This window comes from Budorcas taxicolor, chromosome 13 (assembly GCF_023091745.1).
Source record: "Budorcas taxicolor isolate Tak-1 chromosome 13, Takin1.1, whole genome shotgun sequence".
NCBI classification, from domain to species: domain Eukaryota; kingdom Metazoa; phylum Chordata; class Mammalia; order Artiodactyla; family Bovidae; genus Budorcas; species Budorcas taxicolor.
The window spans coordinates 65,912,924-65,930,610 of NC_068922.1; the positions used below are offsets into that span (position 1 = coordinate 65,912,924).

The following is a 17,687-nucleotide window of genomic DNA, read 5'->3' on the forward strand; positions in this document are numbered from 1 at the left end:
CCTCTTCTCCATGACACTTGCTACCATCCTGAGGGGCACTGTTCCAAGATAGTAAACATTGGCTTAGTTACAGCTGCTGCTGCTGCTACTAAATCGCTTCAGTTGTGTCTGACTCTGTGCTACCCCATAGATGGAAGCCCACCAGGCTCCCTTGGTGTGAGATGAGAGCAATTGTGCAGTAGTTTGAGCATTCTTTGGCATTTCTTTTCTTTGGGATTGGAATGAATATGGACCTTTTCCAGTCCTGTGGCCACTGCTGAGTTTTCCAAATTTGTTGACATATTGAGTGCAACACTTTCACAGCATCATCTTTTAGGATTTGAAATAGCTCACTTGGAATTCCATCACCTCCACTAGATTTGTTTGTAGTGATGCTTCCTAAGGCCCACTTGACTTCACATTCCAGGATGTCTGGCTCTAGGTGAGTGATCACACCATCGTGATTAACTGGGTCGTGAAGATCTTTTTTGTCCAGTTCTTCTGTGTATTCTTGCCACCTCTTCTCAATATCTTCTGCTTCTGTTAGGTCCATACCATTTCTGTCCTTTACTGAGCCCATCTTGCATGAAATGTTTCCTTGGTATCTCTAATTTTCTTGAAGAGATCTCTAGTCTTTCCCATTCTATTGTTTTCCTCTATTTCTTTGCACTGATCGCTGAGAAAGGCTTTCTTATCTCTCCTTGCTATTCTTTGGAACTCTGCATTCAAATGGGTATATCTTTCCTTTTCTCCTTTGCTTTTCGCCTCTCTTCTTTTCACAGCTATTTGTAAGGCCTCCTCAGACAGCCATTTTGCTTTTTTGCATTTCTTTTTCTTGGGGATGGTCTTGATCCCTGTCTTCTATACAATGTCATGAACCTCTGTCCATAGTTCATCAGGCACTCTGTCTATGAGATCTAGTCCCTTAAATCTATTTGTCACTTCCACTGTATAATCATAAAGGGATTTGATTTAGGTCATACCTGGATGGTTTAGTGGTTTTCCCAACTTTCTTCAATTTAAGTCTGAATTTGACAATAAGGAGTTCATGATCTGAGCCACAGTCAGCTCCCGGTCTTGTTTTTGCTGACTGTATAGAGCTTCTCCATCTTTGTCTGCAAAGAATATAATCAATCTGATTTCGGTGCTGGCCATATGGTGATGTCCATGTGTAGAGTCTTCTCTTGTGTTGTTGGAAGACAGTGCTTGCTATGACCAGTGTGTTCTCCTGGCAAAACTCTATTAGCCTTTGCCCTGCTTCATTCTGTACTCCAAGGCCAAACACCTGTTACTTCAGGTGTTTCCTGACTTCCTACTTTTGCATTCCAGTCCCCTATAATGAAAAGTGTTAGTTCTAAAAGGTCTTTAGTTCTTCATAAACAAGAACATTATTTAGCTATTTAGTATTTTTTCATTTCAGAACAGAAAACAAGATGTCAGTTATCCTTTAAGCTGGAAAAAGATTTCTACATTCTCACCTCTTTACGGACTTTGGCACTGAGAAATTAAAGCCTCAGTAGGCCTGGTTACCATCTTACACCATATACATTAGCAGACAAAACTTATGAAAGACTGGGAAAGAGCATGAGATCTTCCTGCTTGGTGCTGTAATTGGTACAAATCTGTTTTCCCTCACAAGGTAGAAGGGATCTCTGCCTAATACAATTTTAGGCACATGGTATATATTTGTGAAATGAACCAATGAACTATATATGGATTCATAATTTTCCCTACTGTTCTCATGAATAAGAAGAATGTCTTTTCTGAATTATCATATAACACTGTCAAGCAACTAAAATGTGGTTTTTTAAAAAAACAATCAGTGAATGATAGAAGCTCTTAGAAAAAAGGAGATATTATCTGCAGAACTCTGGAGAAACATGCTGAAATTTTTATCCTGGATCTCTGGCTTCAGAATTTTCAAAGGATCTAAAATGAAAGTGGGAAGGGAGAAGGCAAATTATTCCAGGGCTGCAGGTGGCCAACAAATGCAACCATAATACGTGGTTAGTTTCACATCCCAGGACAATATAATTGCATTCAGGGGAAAAGAGATTGAGAGCACAGTAGATATGCATTTCTCAGGGGAACTGGTTTCAGAGGATGAGCACACCTAAATTGTTTAGAATGCACGTATTAATGAAACCCCATCCTTCACTCCCAGAGGAGCTGCTCAAGTGACTGATGCTGATTTCTTTGCATATAGTCCTTAGTCTTCAGTCTGAGAAGAAACATATATAGTGAGTTTTTACCATCTGAAACTGGAGAAAGTAAAGAAGCAAAATTACTTTAGGATGAAAGTAAGAAAGATCAGAATTTATTTATAAATTCAAGGGTCATGTTGAGATGTGATGGGCTTGACCAGCGCTGCAGCACTTCCCTGAAGCAAGCATTTGGTATTTGTTGTGTATTTCTCCTACCACGTTCCTCCTTATCCTCTTTTGCTCCTCACTGTAAAACTGTGTAGGCTGTGGTGCCCTTGAGCTCCAGTTATGCAGAAGTCACCGAGCACACACCAATTTAAAACTACAGTGCTTTTAGACCATTTTGGCAGTTTCTCATAAGCTCTAAAAGGCATTCGTTGTAATCTAAAACCAAGGAAACCTTGTTTACACAGACAATCTAAAAAGAGAATCTGCTCTACCCACATTTGGCTGTCTATCTGGTGACCATAAAATAATTCTAATGTGAATAAAGTCACTTAATTATCAATTTGTAGTTATCAGTCTTATATATCTCCTATGGAAACAGAACTTTTGTCACTTGAGAGGACTTAACTGTTTTTGTGTGTCTGACCTAGTTTTCAACATTTAAAGGATTTTATGTAAGGAATATGGCCTTAGAAAAATTAGCTTTAAAAAAAAGACATTTAAAGACCCATACTCATTAATAAAATATATTTTATACTTCTTATAAACAAAATAATAATAACTACTACTTACTAAGGCCTTACTGTGAGAAGGCCTTTTATGAACCACCACATATGCATCTTTTTTAAAAAAAAAATTCTTAAGCCAAGCCTCAGAGGAAATATTGTAAAGTTTTCAATTTACTTGAGCATTATGTTTGCGTCACTTAGACTAAGCTATAATCTGGATCTCTCAAGTGTTCTAATCAAGAATCCTAGTCTGGGGTGCTCTGCTAACATGATAATGAATGCACAGGCCGAGTATCCAGTTGGTGTTTTAATAAGGAAGCTCTTTCTCCACAGGTGGCTACTATAAATAGGGTTTCTTCTATTAGGCATATCTCAATCGAAGACCAATGCTTCGATAATTAACATACTTGACATCAGAAGTAGGTTTTTTTTGATGAAAACAGTGGTCATTTATTAAGCATGCCTAATCCTAAAACTCAGTCTATGTTGAGGGAAATTAGAAGTACTTAAGCAGATTGGCAGGTGCATTTCTTTACACCAACAATGAAATATCAGACAGGGAATATAATCCAACAATCCCTTTCAAAAGTGCATCAAAAAAAAAAACTGAACAACAAAAAACTTAAGAATAGACCTCATCAAGGAAGTGAGAGACTTATATACTGAGAATTATACAACATTCATAAAGGAAACTGAAGATGATTCAAAGAAGTGGAAAGATATCCCATGCTTTTGTACCAGAAGAATATTGTTAAAATGGCATGCTACCCAAAACAATCTACAGACTTAATGCAATCCCTATCAAATTACCCATGACATTTTCCACAGAACTAGAACAAATAATTCTAAAATGTATACGAAACTATAAAAGACCCATAATTGCCAAAACAATCTGGGTCCATGATCTTAGTTTGCTTTTAATATTGAGTTTCAAGCCGGCTTTTTCACTCTCCTCTTTCACCTGCATCAAGAGGCTCTTTAGTTCCTCTTTGTTTTCTGCCATTAGAGTGGTATCATCTGCATATCTGAGGTTGTCGGTATTTCTCCCGACAGTCTTGATTCCAGCTTGTGCTTCATCCAGCCCAGCATTCTGCATGACGTACTCTGCATACAAGTTAAGTAAGCAGGATGACAATATAGTCTTGTCCTCCTACTTTTTATTTTTGAACCAGTTGTTTCATGTCCGGTTCTGTTGCTTCTTGACCCACATACATGTTTCTCAGGAGACAGGTAAGTTGGTCTAGTAGTTCCATCCATTTCTTTTAAGAATTTTCCAGTTTGTTGTGATCCACGTAGTCAAAGGCCTGAGTACAGTCAATGAAGTAGAAGTTTTTCAGGAACTCCCTTGCTTTCTCCATAATCCAACAAATGTTGGCAATTTGATCTCTGGTTTCTCTGCCTCTTTTAAGCCCAGCTTGAACATCTGGAAGTTCTTGGTTCATGTACTGAAGTCTAGTTTAAGGATTTTGAGCATAACCGGGCTAACATGTAAAGTGAGCACAACTGTACTGTAGTTTGAACATTCTTTGACAATCCCTCTTTGGGATGGAATGAAAACTGATCATTTCCAGTCCTGTGGCCACTGCTGAGTTTTCCAAATTTGCTGACATATTCAGTGCAGCACTTTAATAGCATCATCTTTTAGGGTTTTAAACAGCTCAGCTGGAATTTTGTCATTTCCACCAGCTTTGTTCATATTAATACAGTGTTTCCTAAGGCCCACTTGATTTCATACTCCAGGGATGTCTGGCTCTAGTGAGTGACCATACCATCGTGGTTATCCAGGTCATTAAGATTTTTTGTATAGTTCTTCTGGGTATTCTTGCCACCTCTTTTTAATCTCTTCTGCTTCTGTTAGGTCCTTACCATTTCTGTCCTTTATCATGCCCATCCTTACAAGAAATGTTCCCTTGGTATCTCCAGTTTTCTTGAAGAGATGTGTAGCCTATATCTATACAAAAAGAATTGAATTTGGCCTGTGTGGCCTTAAATGGGATCAGATTCTAGGATGTTATTATTAAAGCATTTTTTCATTAAGACCTTAAAACGTAAGATCCCAGTAGACACCATAATGATTATGGATATTTGGGCAATTTAAAAAATGTCTCTGACCCAGTCAATTTTCTTTAAGAATTTACTCTAAGGATGTGGACCAAAGATCAACTTACAATGATGTTCCTCACAAAGCTGTATATAATTAGAACAACCTAAATGCCTCACATTGAGGAATTAAATAAATTACAGTACCTATATACACATGCACACATACATCTACATTAAATAATGGAAAGATGAGACAAGAAAAAGGATACAGGCAGAAGAGATCTTTTCATAAGTTATCAACATATGAATACCAAATATTTGATTCTTCTTTCTTTAAAAAAAAATTACTAGAGTCTTAAGTCTTAGCATGATGGTGCAACAAGGTCATGATGGTGACCTTGCTGATGGTGGCAGAATATCTAATACACTTATTAATGAACAGGACATTTCCTTGTCTCCCCGGGCAGATCACTGACAGCTGTCTTACTTTTCCTGTCATTCAGATTTAGTTTTGAATTTTACTGTGTAAAAGTATATAGTTTTGAATTTTAAATGTGTAAAAGTATATATAATATTAATGTGTATAAGTATACTAGGAAACTTCTAAAACACAATTAAACAGAGGACAAATTAATAGTTTCTATATACAATCTCTGTGGAGGGAGGTACCTGACCCATACTTATTTCAAAGTCACTTGTTTCTTCTCAAAACACACATGCATTATCCACTCCACCTACATAAGTAACTCCAAGACATCCACTGTAGTATGTAACCAAATATATAACCAAAGGTGTATTACATATAGAATGCTAAATTGGGCAACTTACCACAATCTGTTATTTCAAAATCACCGTTCAGGTTTTTATTGTATGCCACAACTTCTCTTGGAATACTTTTCAATAGTACACTTCTATAGACCTATAGGTCATAAGGGAAATAAAGGACTGTTGAGTCACAAACAGGCACACTTTAAGCAAAACCAAAATAAGAAGAGCAAGATATCAAGCCAATTAAAAAGTATTTGTCTGTATGGGTGATAATTAAGGGCAAGATGTTATTCAGTTCAGTTCCGTTGCTCTGTCGTGTCCGACTCTTCGTGACCCCATGAATTGCAGCACGCCAGGCCTCCCTGTCGAGCACCATCTCCCGGAGTTCACTCAAACTCACGTCCATTAAGTCGGTGATGCCATCCAGCCATCTCATCCTCTGTTGTCCCCTTCTCCTCCTGCCTCCAATCCCTCCCAGCATCAGAGTCTTTTCCAATGAGTCAACTCTTCTCATGAGGCGGCCAAAGTACTGGAGTTTCAGCTTTAGCATCATAAAGAACACCCAGGACTGATCTCCTTTAGAATGGACTGGTTGGATCTCCTTGCAGTCCAAGGGACTCTCAAGAGTCTTCTCCAAAACCACAGTTCAAAGGCATCAATTCTTTGGCACTCAGCTTTCTTCACAGTCCAACTCTCGCATCCATACATGACCACTGGAAAAACCAACGCCTTGACTAGACGGACCTTTGTTGGCAAAGTAATGTCTCTGCTTTTTAATATGCTATCTAGGTTGGTCATAACTTTCCTTCCAAGGAGTAAGTGTCTTTTGATTTCATGGCTGCAATCTCCATCTGCAGTGATTTTGGAGCCCCCCAAAATAAAGTCTGCCACTGTTTCCGCATCTATTTCCCATGAAGTGATGGGACCGGATGCCATGATCTAAGTTTTCTGAATGTTGAGCTTTAAGCCTGTAGATTACTGCAAACATCTTAGAAGAGGAGCTACTAAAGCAGAGCCTACCAACTGAAATATGCCATTTAGGAGGTTACAAATTAGAAGAATTAAGTAAGCAGCAACTAAACACTGATGAGCAAGTTTTGCCAATTAAAAGCTACTTAGAAGATATGAGCCTATTCCTTCTTCCTTTTCTTACAAGAGACTCATTTGATCTCTCTGGGGCTTGCTTTCCTGTTCCAATCCCATGCCAAGTCTTTTCAGGTGGCCACATGAACATGTGTTCCCCTCCCTGCCCCTAAACTGTTTTCAACCTCCAGGGTAACTGAAAAGCATGATCCATTCTCCCTTATCCTATGGATAATGGTATTGAGAGAATTTTTAGGAAGCTGTGGCATGCTTTTTTCTGGCTGTACTGGGTCTTTGTTGTGGCATGCTGGCCTTCTCAGCTGCGGCGTGTCAGGACTTCTTTTGGTGCAAAGCATGGGCTCTAGAGTGTGTGGCTCACTAGTTGCGGATTGTGGGCTCTCTACTTGTGGTGCATGGGCTTAGCTGCCCCATGGCATGTGGGATATGAATTCTCCTACCAGGGATCAAACCCATCTCCCCTGCATTGGAAGGTGGATTCTTAACCACTGGATCATGAGGGAAATCCCCTGACCCAATTTTGACCCACATTAACTTTGCCTTAATGAACTTAGGGATGTTCTGAACCTCTCTAAGCTCTGTTCCTGAGCGATTTTTCTAAAGAGGCCCAGAAACTAGGCCTCTTCTAGTCTATCACAGGATATAAGAAATGCCTATGTTTGGCTCTTCTAGTATCTCTATATTGCTAGCTGTGTATTTGGGGCTTCAGTAAAGAAGTGAAACTATCTGTGGGGCTCTCCTACAGAAGTGTATGGCTACTAGTACTGCGGCCAGGGTTATCTCAGCTACTATTTCTCTCTTCTAGTCTAAGGTGGCAGATCACTGGGGCCAGAGAGGAGGCCAATATGTTCCTTTAGAGCAATCAGGCTGTTGAATGGCCAAAGCCTTACAGTAAACTAATCCTGTGTTCTTCAAACAACAATAAAAATCATGTAGAGCTAACAGTTATTAAATGCTTACTATGTGCCAGGCCATTAAGCTAACATTTTATATTTCCATGACTGAAATGTTGTATAGAATTCTTACCAGAGCTATTATATAAAAAATGACTGACATCTACTCAAATTCAAAGATACAAACATTAAGATTCTTAGCAAATGGAAAAAAGAAACTAGACTTAATATTATCCTCAAATTTCACTGGATTTAAGTATCATCAGAGAATCAAATCTCATATAATTAAAGAATATTATTATTATAAATATTTTTCATTAGATTCATTAGTGAAAAACATCCCCACTCAACAAATGGACACATGGAAAAAGACAATGTGTGAGAAGTACATGCAAATATGTAGATTAGTCAGAAACAGCAAGATTTTTGGCTTCTATTGAAACTGTTTTTTGATTAAAACTGTCTCAAGTTTAATGGTATCCATAAAACCAAAATATTTATAGTAAACCTAGAAAAGAAGTTTACCTTTTATATGACTTGTCAGCAGGGAAACAGTACAAATCTATTTTGGGACAGGAGGAAAAATAATGTAACTCACGTGACTATTAGCTTGGGGCTGATTCCTATAACTTTTCATTATTTCTTGAAAAGTTCTTTCTTCTTTTGTTACCTAAAGAAAATAAAAACCTCATTCATCAATTGCTTTTAAAAGAAAAATGGCTCTAAACAAAAATTTCAATTACCAGTTGGCATTGAGGGCAGCCTTGCAGAAAGCTATTAACCCCAGGCCACTCCATAACTAAAAACCACTACCATTTATGATTTCTACTACCTTAAAGGTTCAGGCTTTGTGGCCTGTGGGAACTCACGTGATAGTTTCATTAATCAAAAGGACTAAGATTGTTATGGTATAACTCTACTGAAAATGTATTTCTTTTTTTAACCACAAAATGCCTTTCTTTATAAAAAAGAACATAAGAAAACTCAGATCTGCTGACTCTCCTGTTGTCTTAAGTTTTATTAGTTTTTAAGTACTTATTTAAAAGTGGATACAGGCAACCTTCCATAAAAAAGAATTCAGAATAATGATACTGAAGATCATCAAGGATCTCAGAGAAAGAATGGAGGCAAGGATCAAGATGATGCAAGAAACGTTTAACGAAGACCTAGAAGAACTAAAGAACAGAGATAAACAATAAAATACTGAAATGAAAAATACACTAGCAGAACACTGAGGCAGAAGGGCAGATAAGTGACCTGAAGACAAAACAGTGGGAATCACTGCTGTGGAAGAGAATTTAAAAAGAGAGAAAAGAAATGAAGGCAGTCTAAGAGACATCTGGGACATTAAACACATCAGCATTCCACATTATAAGGGTGGTCTCAGAAGGAGAAGAGAGAGAGGAAGGATCTGAAAAAAAGTTCAAAGAGATAGATAATAGCTGAAAAAGTTTCCTAACATGGGAAAGGAAACATTCACTCAAGTCCAGGAATTGCAGAGTGCCAGGCAGGATAAATCCAAGAAGGAACATGCCGAGACACACACAGTAATCAAATTGACAAGAATAAGACCAAGAAAAAAATATTAAAAGCAACAGGAGAAAAATGACAACATACAAGGGAACTATGAGTTTATCAGCTGATTTCTTAGCAGAAACTCTACAGGCCAGAAGGAAGTGGCATGATACATTTAAACTGATGAAAGGCAAGAACCTACAATCAAGAATACTCTACCCAGTAAGACTCTCATTCAGATTTGACAGAGAAATCAAAAGTTTTATGGGCAAGCAAAAGCTAAGAGAACTCAGCACCACCAGACCAGCTTTGCAACAAATGCTAAAGGAACTTCTCTAAGCAGAAAAGGCCACAACTAGAAACAAGAAAATTACAAATGGAAAAGTTCACTCATAAAGGCAAACACACATGAAAGGTAGGAAATCATCCATACACAAATATGATATCAAAACCAGCAATTATGAGGAGAGAATACGAATGCAGGATATTGGAAATGCACTTGAAAAGATCAGCAACTTAAAACAATCTTGTTTCTACGTAGATTGCTATAGCAAATCCTCACAGTAACCACAAAGTAAAAATCTACAATAGATAAACAAAAAGAAAAAGGAAATGAAACACAACACTAAAGTTAGTCATCAAATCACAAGAGAACAAAAAAAGGGAACAAGAAAAAAATGTTTTGCAACTCTGTCTCTTGATTTTTTTGTATTTTCTATCTCTGTGTGATACATTGCTTTTTCATTTCCACAGATCTCTATTCTAATCTATTGAGTCTTTTTGGGTTGGAATTTTGTTTCCATCCAAGTTTCACTGGGTTTCCATTCCAAGTTTCCTTCAGTTCTTTTTGACATCTTTTGGGTCCTTTTTATTTATTTAAATTTTTTAAAAAAAATTTTGGGTCCTTTTTAAAGTAACTTGGTCTTTATTCATAAGATGAATTTTATTTTATATACTGAATCCTTTTAAACATATTAACTGCCTACTTTGAAGTCAATAATTTCATTACCTAAAATTTTCAATATCTAACCTGCTCTAAATTTTATCTGTTGACATACTCATATTGGTTCATTTCCTTGAATGTTTTATAATTTTGGATTTTTTAGTTCTACTTTATTAAGGGTTTTACTTATGTGAATACTGAATGGCTTAAGGGTTGAGTGTTTCATGCCTCAAAGCAGTTTGCTTCTGCTGGGAAACCCAGCGGTATTATCAGTTCTGGGACAACTTTGGGTTTTTGTTAGTGTTCGGACTTTGGAGATTCTTTCCTTTTTTTCCGCCTTGCTGTATATCTTACAGGATCTCAGTTCCCACCAGGGATTAAACCCATGCCCTCAGCAGTGAAAGCATAGAGTTCCAACCACTGGACTCCTGGGGAATTCCCTGGAGATTCTTAGAATGGTAAAATAAATGAAATATGCATATAGGTGTGGTTTTAAAAGTGGAAAGAGTAATACAAATGTAAAGGATTATTGGTATGGATGCCAATGTAGCATGTGACTATAAAAGGGGAATAACTGTGGTCTTTTGTGCTATATTTATTTAGTGGTTGTGGAATAAATGCATAAAAATTTTAACCATAGAAGGAAATTAACTCTCTAAATTATAAACCCATGGCTGGTTTTTAGAGTTCTGGTATCCTTAAAGGAAATAATTTAAAAATAGCAGTAACTTTAAAAAAGGTTAATTAACAATATTTATTAATATATATTTTGTATAGAGATTTTAAAGAGGCAATGTGAAAAGGAAGTCACAAATGAGTTCGAGAACATGTCCTTTGCCTCAAGAAGCTGAAAAATTAGGTTGTAACATGCTCATCTGCTAGGATCTGTGGCCAATATGATCAAGACCAAAGTTACAGATGAATGTTTCAGACACATTAGAATTTTTAAAACGAAGTAAGATATGCCATTTTATGACTTAAAACATGTTGTAGCAACTAGAAAGTAAAATGCTCTTCTGAGGTAATGGAATAAATCACTAAAAAGGAATATAGTATTGAAGCTATTTTACATCAAATTATCAATCAGGAGACCACAGGCTGTCACTAATTGTATAATTTTAGCCAAGTTACTTTCAGCTCTGGGTCTCTGTTACTCACTTAAAATGTAATGATCTAGAATGATTACTTTAAAGTATAAGATTAGAGGTGTTACAGGGGTGGAGATGGAAATGGTTCTCTATTAATAGTGTGGTGAACCACTTACTACAAATGGCCTGTACTTGCATTAGCTGGAATTTACTACCTAATTAATGAAGGTGCACAGTTGGCTTATAGCACTTAAGGTAAACTAATGAGTGCAACAGATTTTCACCTCATGCTTCAAATACAGGTAACTACAGCAAGGAGCCTCCCCCAGCTTATACATTACCTTTGCCATGATGTAAAAGGCACAAAGGAGGAGCTGATCCAAATGTCTGTCTTTCATCAGATCAGGGCAGTGAACTAAAGTGAATTCAAAACATGTCCATATCTTCCTTCTTAACTCATTTGAAACATCCAGTTTTAAACATAAATCACGTAAGCGTACACTTGCCAAATGATAGACCTAAGATGAAAGATAGCACATTGATGCAAAAAAACAAGTAAATAATTTCTCAAATTTATGTCCTACCATGAAGATGGGCTTTTAGGTCAAAATTAATAAACACCTAAGGCTGCTGATGCATTAAATTACATAAAATACCTATTTTACAGTATCAGTTCACTGCTGTGGCTAAAGAAAATATATTAAAACAAAATTATCTTTGTAAAACTACCCTAAACAATTTTTGGGAAAAAGATGCTTTGTGCTATTCTATCTATCCTGTGAACTATGTAAAGCGATAAATACTAAAACTAAATGGCTTGATTTATGAGCATTATGACCACTATAAATACATAACTTTTTAAGAAATCAGAAGTCTCTCTCTTTTTTTGGTTCAGGTAAAATGGCTAGAAAGCCTAAAATGTCAATAATACACTAAAATGTTTGACTTCAAAACTGAGTCTGAGAGCAAAATCATTTTAAAAATTCCCCTATATTCTAAACATTGTTTTTATGAGCACATGAAAGGAATGTTAAGTAAATGAGACACTGGATTTTACTGTTGATGTTTACTGAGGTATAACTGACATAAAACATTATTAGTTTCAGGTGTACAACATGATTCACTATTCACACATACTGTGAAAAGATCACCACAATAAGTCAACATCCATCACCACATAGTTATAATTTCTTTTCTTGTGATAAAAACTTTAAAGATCCTGTTAGCAACTTTCAATATGCAATATGGTGTTATTAACTACAGTTACCATGCTATACATTATAGCCCCATGATTTACTTATTTTATATCTTCCAATTTGTACGTTTTGACTCCCTTCATCCATCCATTTCACCCACTCCCTCACCCCTAGCAACGACTAACCTGTTCCTTGTATTTATGAGCTTATTTTTTAGATTCCACATATAAATGAGATCGTGTAGTATTTGTCTGTCTCTGTCAAGTTGTTTTTAAACATATCAGAGTAAATTCAGTTCAATGTAAATTCAGTTCAGTTTAATCTTTTATATACAGTCTTTATATGAACTGATACTAATGAAAATGACCCAAAGGTCCTGAAAGATTCTAAAATGATTTCTGATCATCCACAAAGCATTCTGTTTTGTTATTTTAAGAATTGGTAACCTTACTGTGATATTCCTAAACTAGACTACTCTGTGTGAACTAAGGCTTTAAATCTAAACATTCAGGAGAAAAAAAAGAGTAAGGCATTCTTTACATCAAAATATCTTTTGAGAGGGAAAAAAATTTACAAATTAGAGCTTTAAAATTAATTTTAACTATCCAATACACTAATCTGACAGAGAGATAAAGTTGACTCCAAAGCCACCAGTGATTCATTTTATAACAAACTCATTTTCTGCATTCCATCCCTTTGTTTCTGGTCTAGTTGGTCAAGAAATAAATAGGAACCACTGGGGTCAGAGCAGTGGGAAACATGCTAGAACTTTACATTCATGGCAGGAGAAGATAACAGATATAGCCCGAGCTAGAAGGATTAGGTACTACTACTTGTTAAGTATCTTTTACAAAGCTAATCCAGTGACTTCTCTGAAGCTAATCTGATATACATCCTCTGAAAGGCTACTAACTCTAACAAAAAATTCACAGTAAATTCTATTCAGGCATAGGACACCCAGTATCACACTGAGTTCAGCATGGATAACAGCTGCAATTTACTCAAGAAATGGTTATTTTGAACTCATTATTAGATACGAACATCTCAATTCCCTTTTAGAATAAAACTTTTTTTTAGCTTCTAAGTAGAAGACAATGGCAACCTACTCCAGTACTCTTGCCTGGAAAATCCCATGGACGGAGGAGCCTGGTAGGCTGCAGTCCATGGGGTCGCTAGGAGTAGGACGCGACTGAGTGACTTTACTTTCACTGTTCTCTTTCATGCATTGGAGAAGGAAATGGCAACCCACTCCAGTGTTCTTGCCTGGAGAATCCCCAGGACGGGGGAGCCTGGTGGGCTGCCGTCTATGGGGTCGCACAGAGTCGGATAAGACTGAAGCTACTTAGCAGCAGTTTCTAAGTAAGTTAAAATTAAATGAAAGGAAATGGACAGGCTAGATTCTGAAATAAGTTCAGAACTAAAAATTTATAAATAAAGCCTATTTCTGTCAATCTTAGACTATCAAAGGCAGCAATTTGTTATTTTGAAAATTAAAAATAGGAAATGAATGGGGAAAATACTACATTTGGAACTCTCCTTTAAAAACAGGCGTTAGGCACATGACATGGGCAGGAGTGGGGATGGTGAGAAAGAGTAGAAAAGGTAGTGGGAGGTGGAAAAAAGAACACGTGTCTCAAGAAATATTCTAAGAAAGACTAGACAGAGGAAATAAACTTAAATTTGCATCAAAAGATAAACTTAAATTTGCATCAAAAGATAATCTGAAAAAGAAATTAATTTCTCAAAAATTTTAAGCCTTAAACCCTAATCACAATGCTAGAAACAAAAAAAAAACAGTGCCTTTTTTTTCATTTACAATTTTTAAGAATGGGCTAGATAACCACTAGTTATAGAGTGGACTGGAGAGATTATCTCCCAATTCTGGGATTTATTTTAGAGCAGCAGCATGTTTGGCTACAAATATCTGATTAACATGTCTGTCTTATTAGAAGCTTGAAGGTGCTTATAAAAGCAAGGCAGGATAGAAATTATTTCTATATTAAATCTCTGCATTAATACTAAAACAATTTAGGGATTATAATGACTAGTCAAATCTTATAGGTAACAAATGAGATTTATGATAAAAATTGTGTAGACTCCCCACAGTATCCCAAAAATCTTAATAATAAATCTTTAGTAATTTAAACTTACACATAAGATCTAAGATGTACTTGTGCCACAATAAACTCAATCTAAAGTGGCTCAGATGATAAAGAATCCGCCTGCAATGTGGGAGACCTGGGTTTGATCCCTGGGTTAGGAAGATCCCTTGAAGAAGGGAACAGCTATCCACGTCAGTATTTTGGCCTGGAGAATTCCATGGACAGAGGAGCCTGGCAGGAAGCAACTTAGCAGCAGCAGCAGCAGCCACCATGGGAAATAGTATAGCAGTTTCTTAAAAATTAAATTTAGAATTACTATTCCACTTCTGTATATACCCCAAAGAACTGAAAGCAGAGACTTAGATATCTGCACACCAGTATAACAGCATTACTCACTGAAAATAACCATAAGGTACATGCATGTGCCAAGTCGCTTCAGTCTTGTCTGACTATGTGCCTCCCTATGGACTGTAGCCCACCAGGCTCCTCTGTCCATGGGATTCTCCAGGCAAGAATACTGGAGTGGGTTGGCAAGCCCTCCTCCAAGCGATCTTCCCGACTCAGGGATCGAACCTATGTCTCTTCTGTTTCCTGGACTGGCAGGCAAGTACAGAAATAACTCAAATGTCCATCTACAGATGAACTGATAGACAAAATATGGTATATTCATACCATGGAATGTTAGCCTTAAAAAGGAAGGAAATTCTGACACATGCAAAAATGTGGATAAACTGTGACAACATTATGCTAAGTAAAATAAGCCCATCATAAAAGGACAAAAAGTGTATAATTTCACTTTTATGAGGTACCTAGAGTAGCTAAAGTCACAGAGACAGAATTTAGAATGATGACTGGGGGTTTAGGGGAGAAATGAGCTACTGTTTAATGGGTACAGAATTATAGTTTAGGAAGATGAAAAAGCTCTGGAGATGGACAGTAGTGGAAACTGCACAACAACGTGAATGTACTAATGATACTTAGCTGTACACTTAAAAATGGTTAAAATAGTAAATTTTATGTATATTTTACCACATACAAAAAAAAGGCCAAAGCTGTCCTCTGTTACTCAATCTTTATTGCACTGATTAAAGGAGATGTTTTTAGATGCTATAAAAACACATACCTTTCTATAAAACAGTGCTAAGGACCCAGTTCTCTTTGGTTTGCTTATTCCAACTGGATGTACCTCTTGTGCTTTGGTCAAATGGGTCTGCTTTGGAGAAGCACCAATTAATGACTGAGCTGTAAGTGATACAGGACTCTCAACTTTGGACTCCTGAGTTGTATTCATGGAAATTGGTATCAGTGTGATCTCTCCAGCATCATTTGCAATACCTGAATGTACAAGCAAGAGTTCTTAGTTTTAGAAATGTGTCCCAGAAAAGTTGTCAATACTTCTTTCTTCGTTCATTCCTCCCTCCCTCCCTCTTCTTGTTTACTATCTATCTGTGCATAGTAATGTTAGAAGAAGAAAGCCACAAAAATAGTAATTCTAGGTTATAATATTCTTGTTTTCTATTTCTGCTCTGAAACAATAATACTGTTCTCTTTGGTGGTCTAAGGGAGATGTTTTTAACCATTAAACAAAATTCTTGCTCAATGCACTCATTTGTAAAACTCAGGTAAGAAACTAACTCCTAACAGAGTAGTAAATCAATAAAATATGAAAATTCAAAAAACTGTGCAGGTATACCTCAGAGATATTAAGAGTTTGGTTCCAGAGAACCACAATAAAGTGAATATCATAATAAAATGATTCACATGAATTTTTTGGTTTCCAAGGCATATAAAAATTATGCTTTTGCTATACTGCAGTCTATGGGGTGTGTTATGGGCATTATGTTCAAAAAAGTGTATGTACCTCAGTTAAAAAATACTTTGTTGCTAAGAAGATACTAATCATCACCCAGCAACACAAGGTTGCCACAAATCCAATTTGTAGAAAAAAAAGTTATCTGTAAAGTTCAATAAAGCAAAGTGCAATAAAATGAGGAAAGCCTCTATACATTCAAAACAAAACTAAAGGGGGAGTGCTGAGGAGCTTTAGGGCAGTGTTACTATTCTGTATAACAGTATAATGGTAGCTATGTGTCATTAGACATTTGCAAAATTCATAGAATGTACAACACCGAGAGTGAACACTAATGTAAACTATGGACTTAGAGTGATAATGATGTGACAATGAAGGTTCATCAGTTGTAATACATGAGCTAGTCTGGTGCAGGATACTGATGGCAAGAAAGACTCAATTTTGCCATGAACCTAAAACTACTCTTAGAGGAAAAAGAGTACAGGTTCGGGAGAAAATACAGGAGTAATAAGACCATGTGATATAATTCAATAAGGCATTTCTTAAATTTTTATCCATTTCAAAAAAAATAAATGCATCAAAATATTACCATGCAATGGGATTGTAACCTTATGTCCTGTTGTCCCTGTTACTATGGCTGTGGCCATTGTTAGAAGACTGTGCCCGGGTGAAATTGATATATTTTCAGCAGTGATGCTTGAAGAAGGAGCAATTTTCAATTTTGTTCCTTCTGTTATGATCCTGTCCATAAGCATTTCCTTTGGGGGGTCTTCCCCAAAAAGTCTTCTCTTCGCACTCCCAGCAGTAGGAGAACTGTAGCGTTCATGGACAGAAATCGGAGACAGTGGTTGCAAATCTAATAAAGAGAAAAATTTTAACAGTCTGACTTGTACTTCAAACAGACACAATCAGGTTTACTCACTCGTTCAACAGATGCTGAGTTGTGCTACACTGTGTGCTCAGTCGCTTCAGTCGTGTCCGACTCTTTGCAACCCTATGGGCTGTAGTCTGACAGGCTCCGCTATCCATGGGATTTTCCTGGCAAGATTTCTGGAGTGGACTGCCATGCCCTCCTCCAAGGATCTTCCCGACCCAGGGACTGAACCTGCATTTTCTGTGTCTCCTGCACTGCAGGTGGATTCTTTAACAGAGCCAACAGGGAAGCCCTAGATACTGAGTTACTATGCTAAAATAACAGCCTTTGTCCTCATGCAATATCGAATCTAGTGGGAGAGAGAAGAATGAAATAAATCTTAAAATAAAATTACAATAGCTAACCTTCCTGGTTTCTTGAACCTCTGCCTACGTTACAGAACCAAAATATTATGGGGAAAGTAGAAGCTGAGAGGTAGAATGCAGTGACTGTTAAAT

The 17,687-nt window shown here is 36.8% G+C and overlaps 1 protein-coding gene across 1 annotated transcript in view; it reads right to left on the reverse strand.

The window, feature by feature from the left end:
- The window catches only part of RBL1 (RB transcriptional corepressor like 1), a 59,165-nt gene that overhangs the window by 5,837 nt on the left and 35,641 nt on the right, over positions 1-17,687 (reverse strand). Inside the window, exons 15-19 of the mRNA XM_052650509.1 lie at positions 16,906-17,172; positions 15,630-15,841; positions 11,550-11,726; positions 8,261-8,332; positions 5,729-5,819 (exon numbers count right to left, since the gene is read on the reverse strand). Of these exons, the coding sequence (XP_052506469.1) occupies positions 5,729-5,819; positions 8,261-8,332; positions 11,550-11,726; positions 15,630-15,841; positions 16,906-17,172 (819 nt within the window). The remainder of the gene's footprint in view (positions 1-5,728; positions 5,820-8,260; positions 8,333-11,549; positions 11,727-15,629; positions 15,842-16,905; positions 17,173-17,687) is intronic.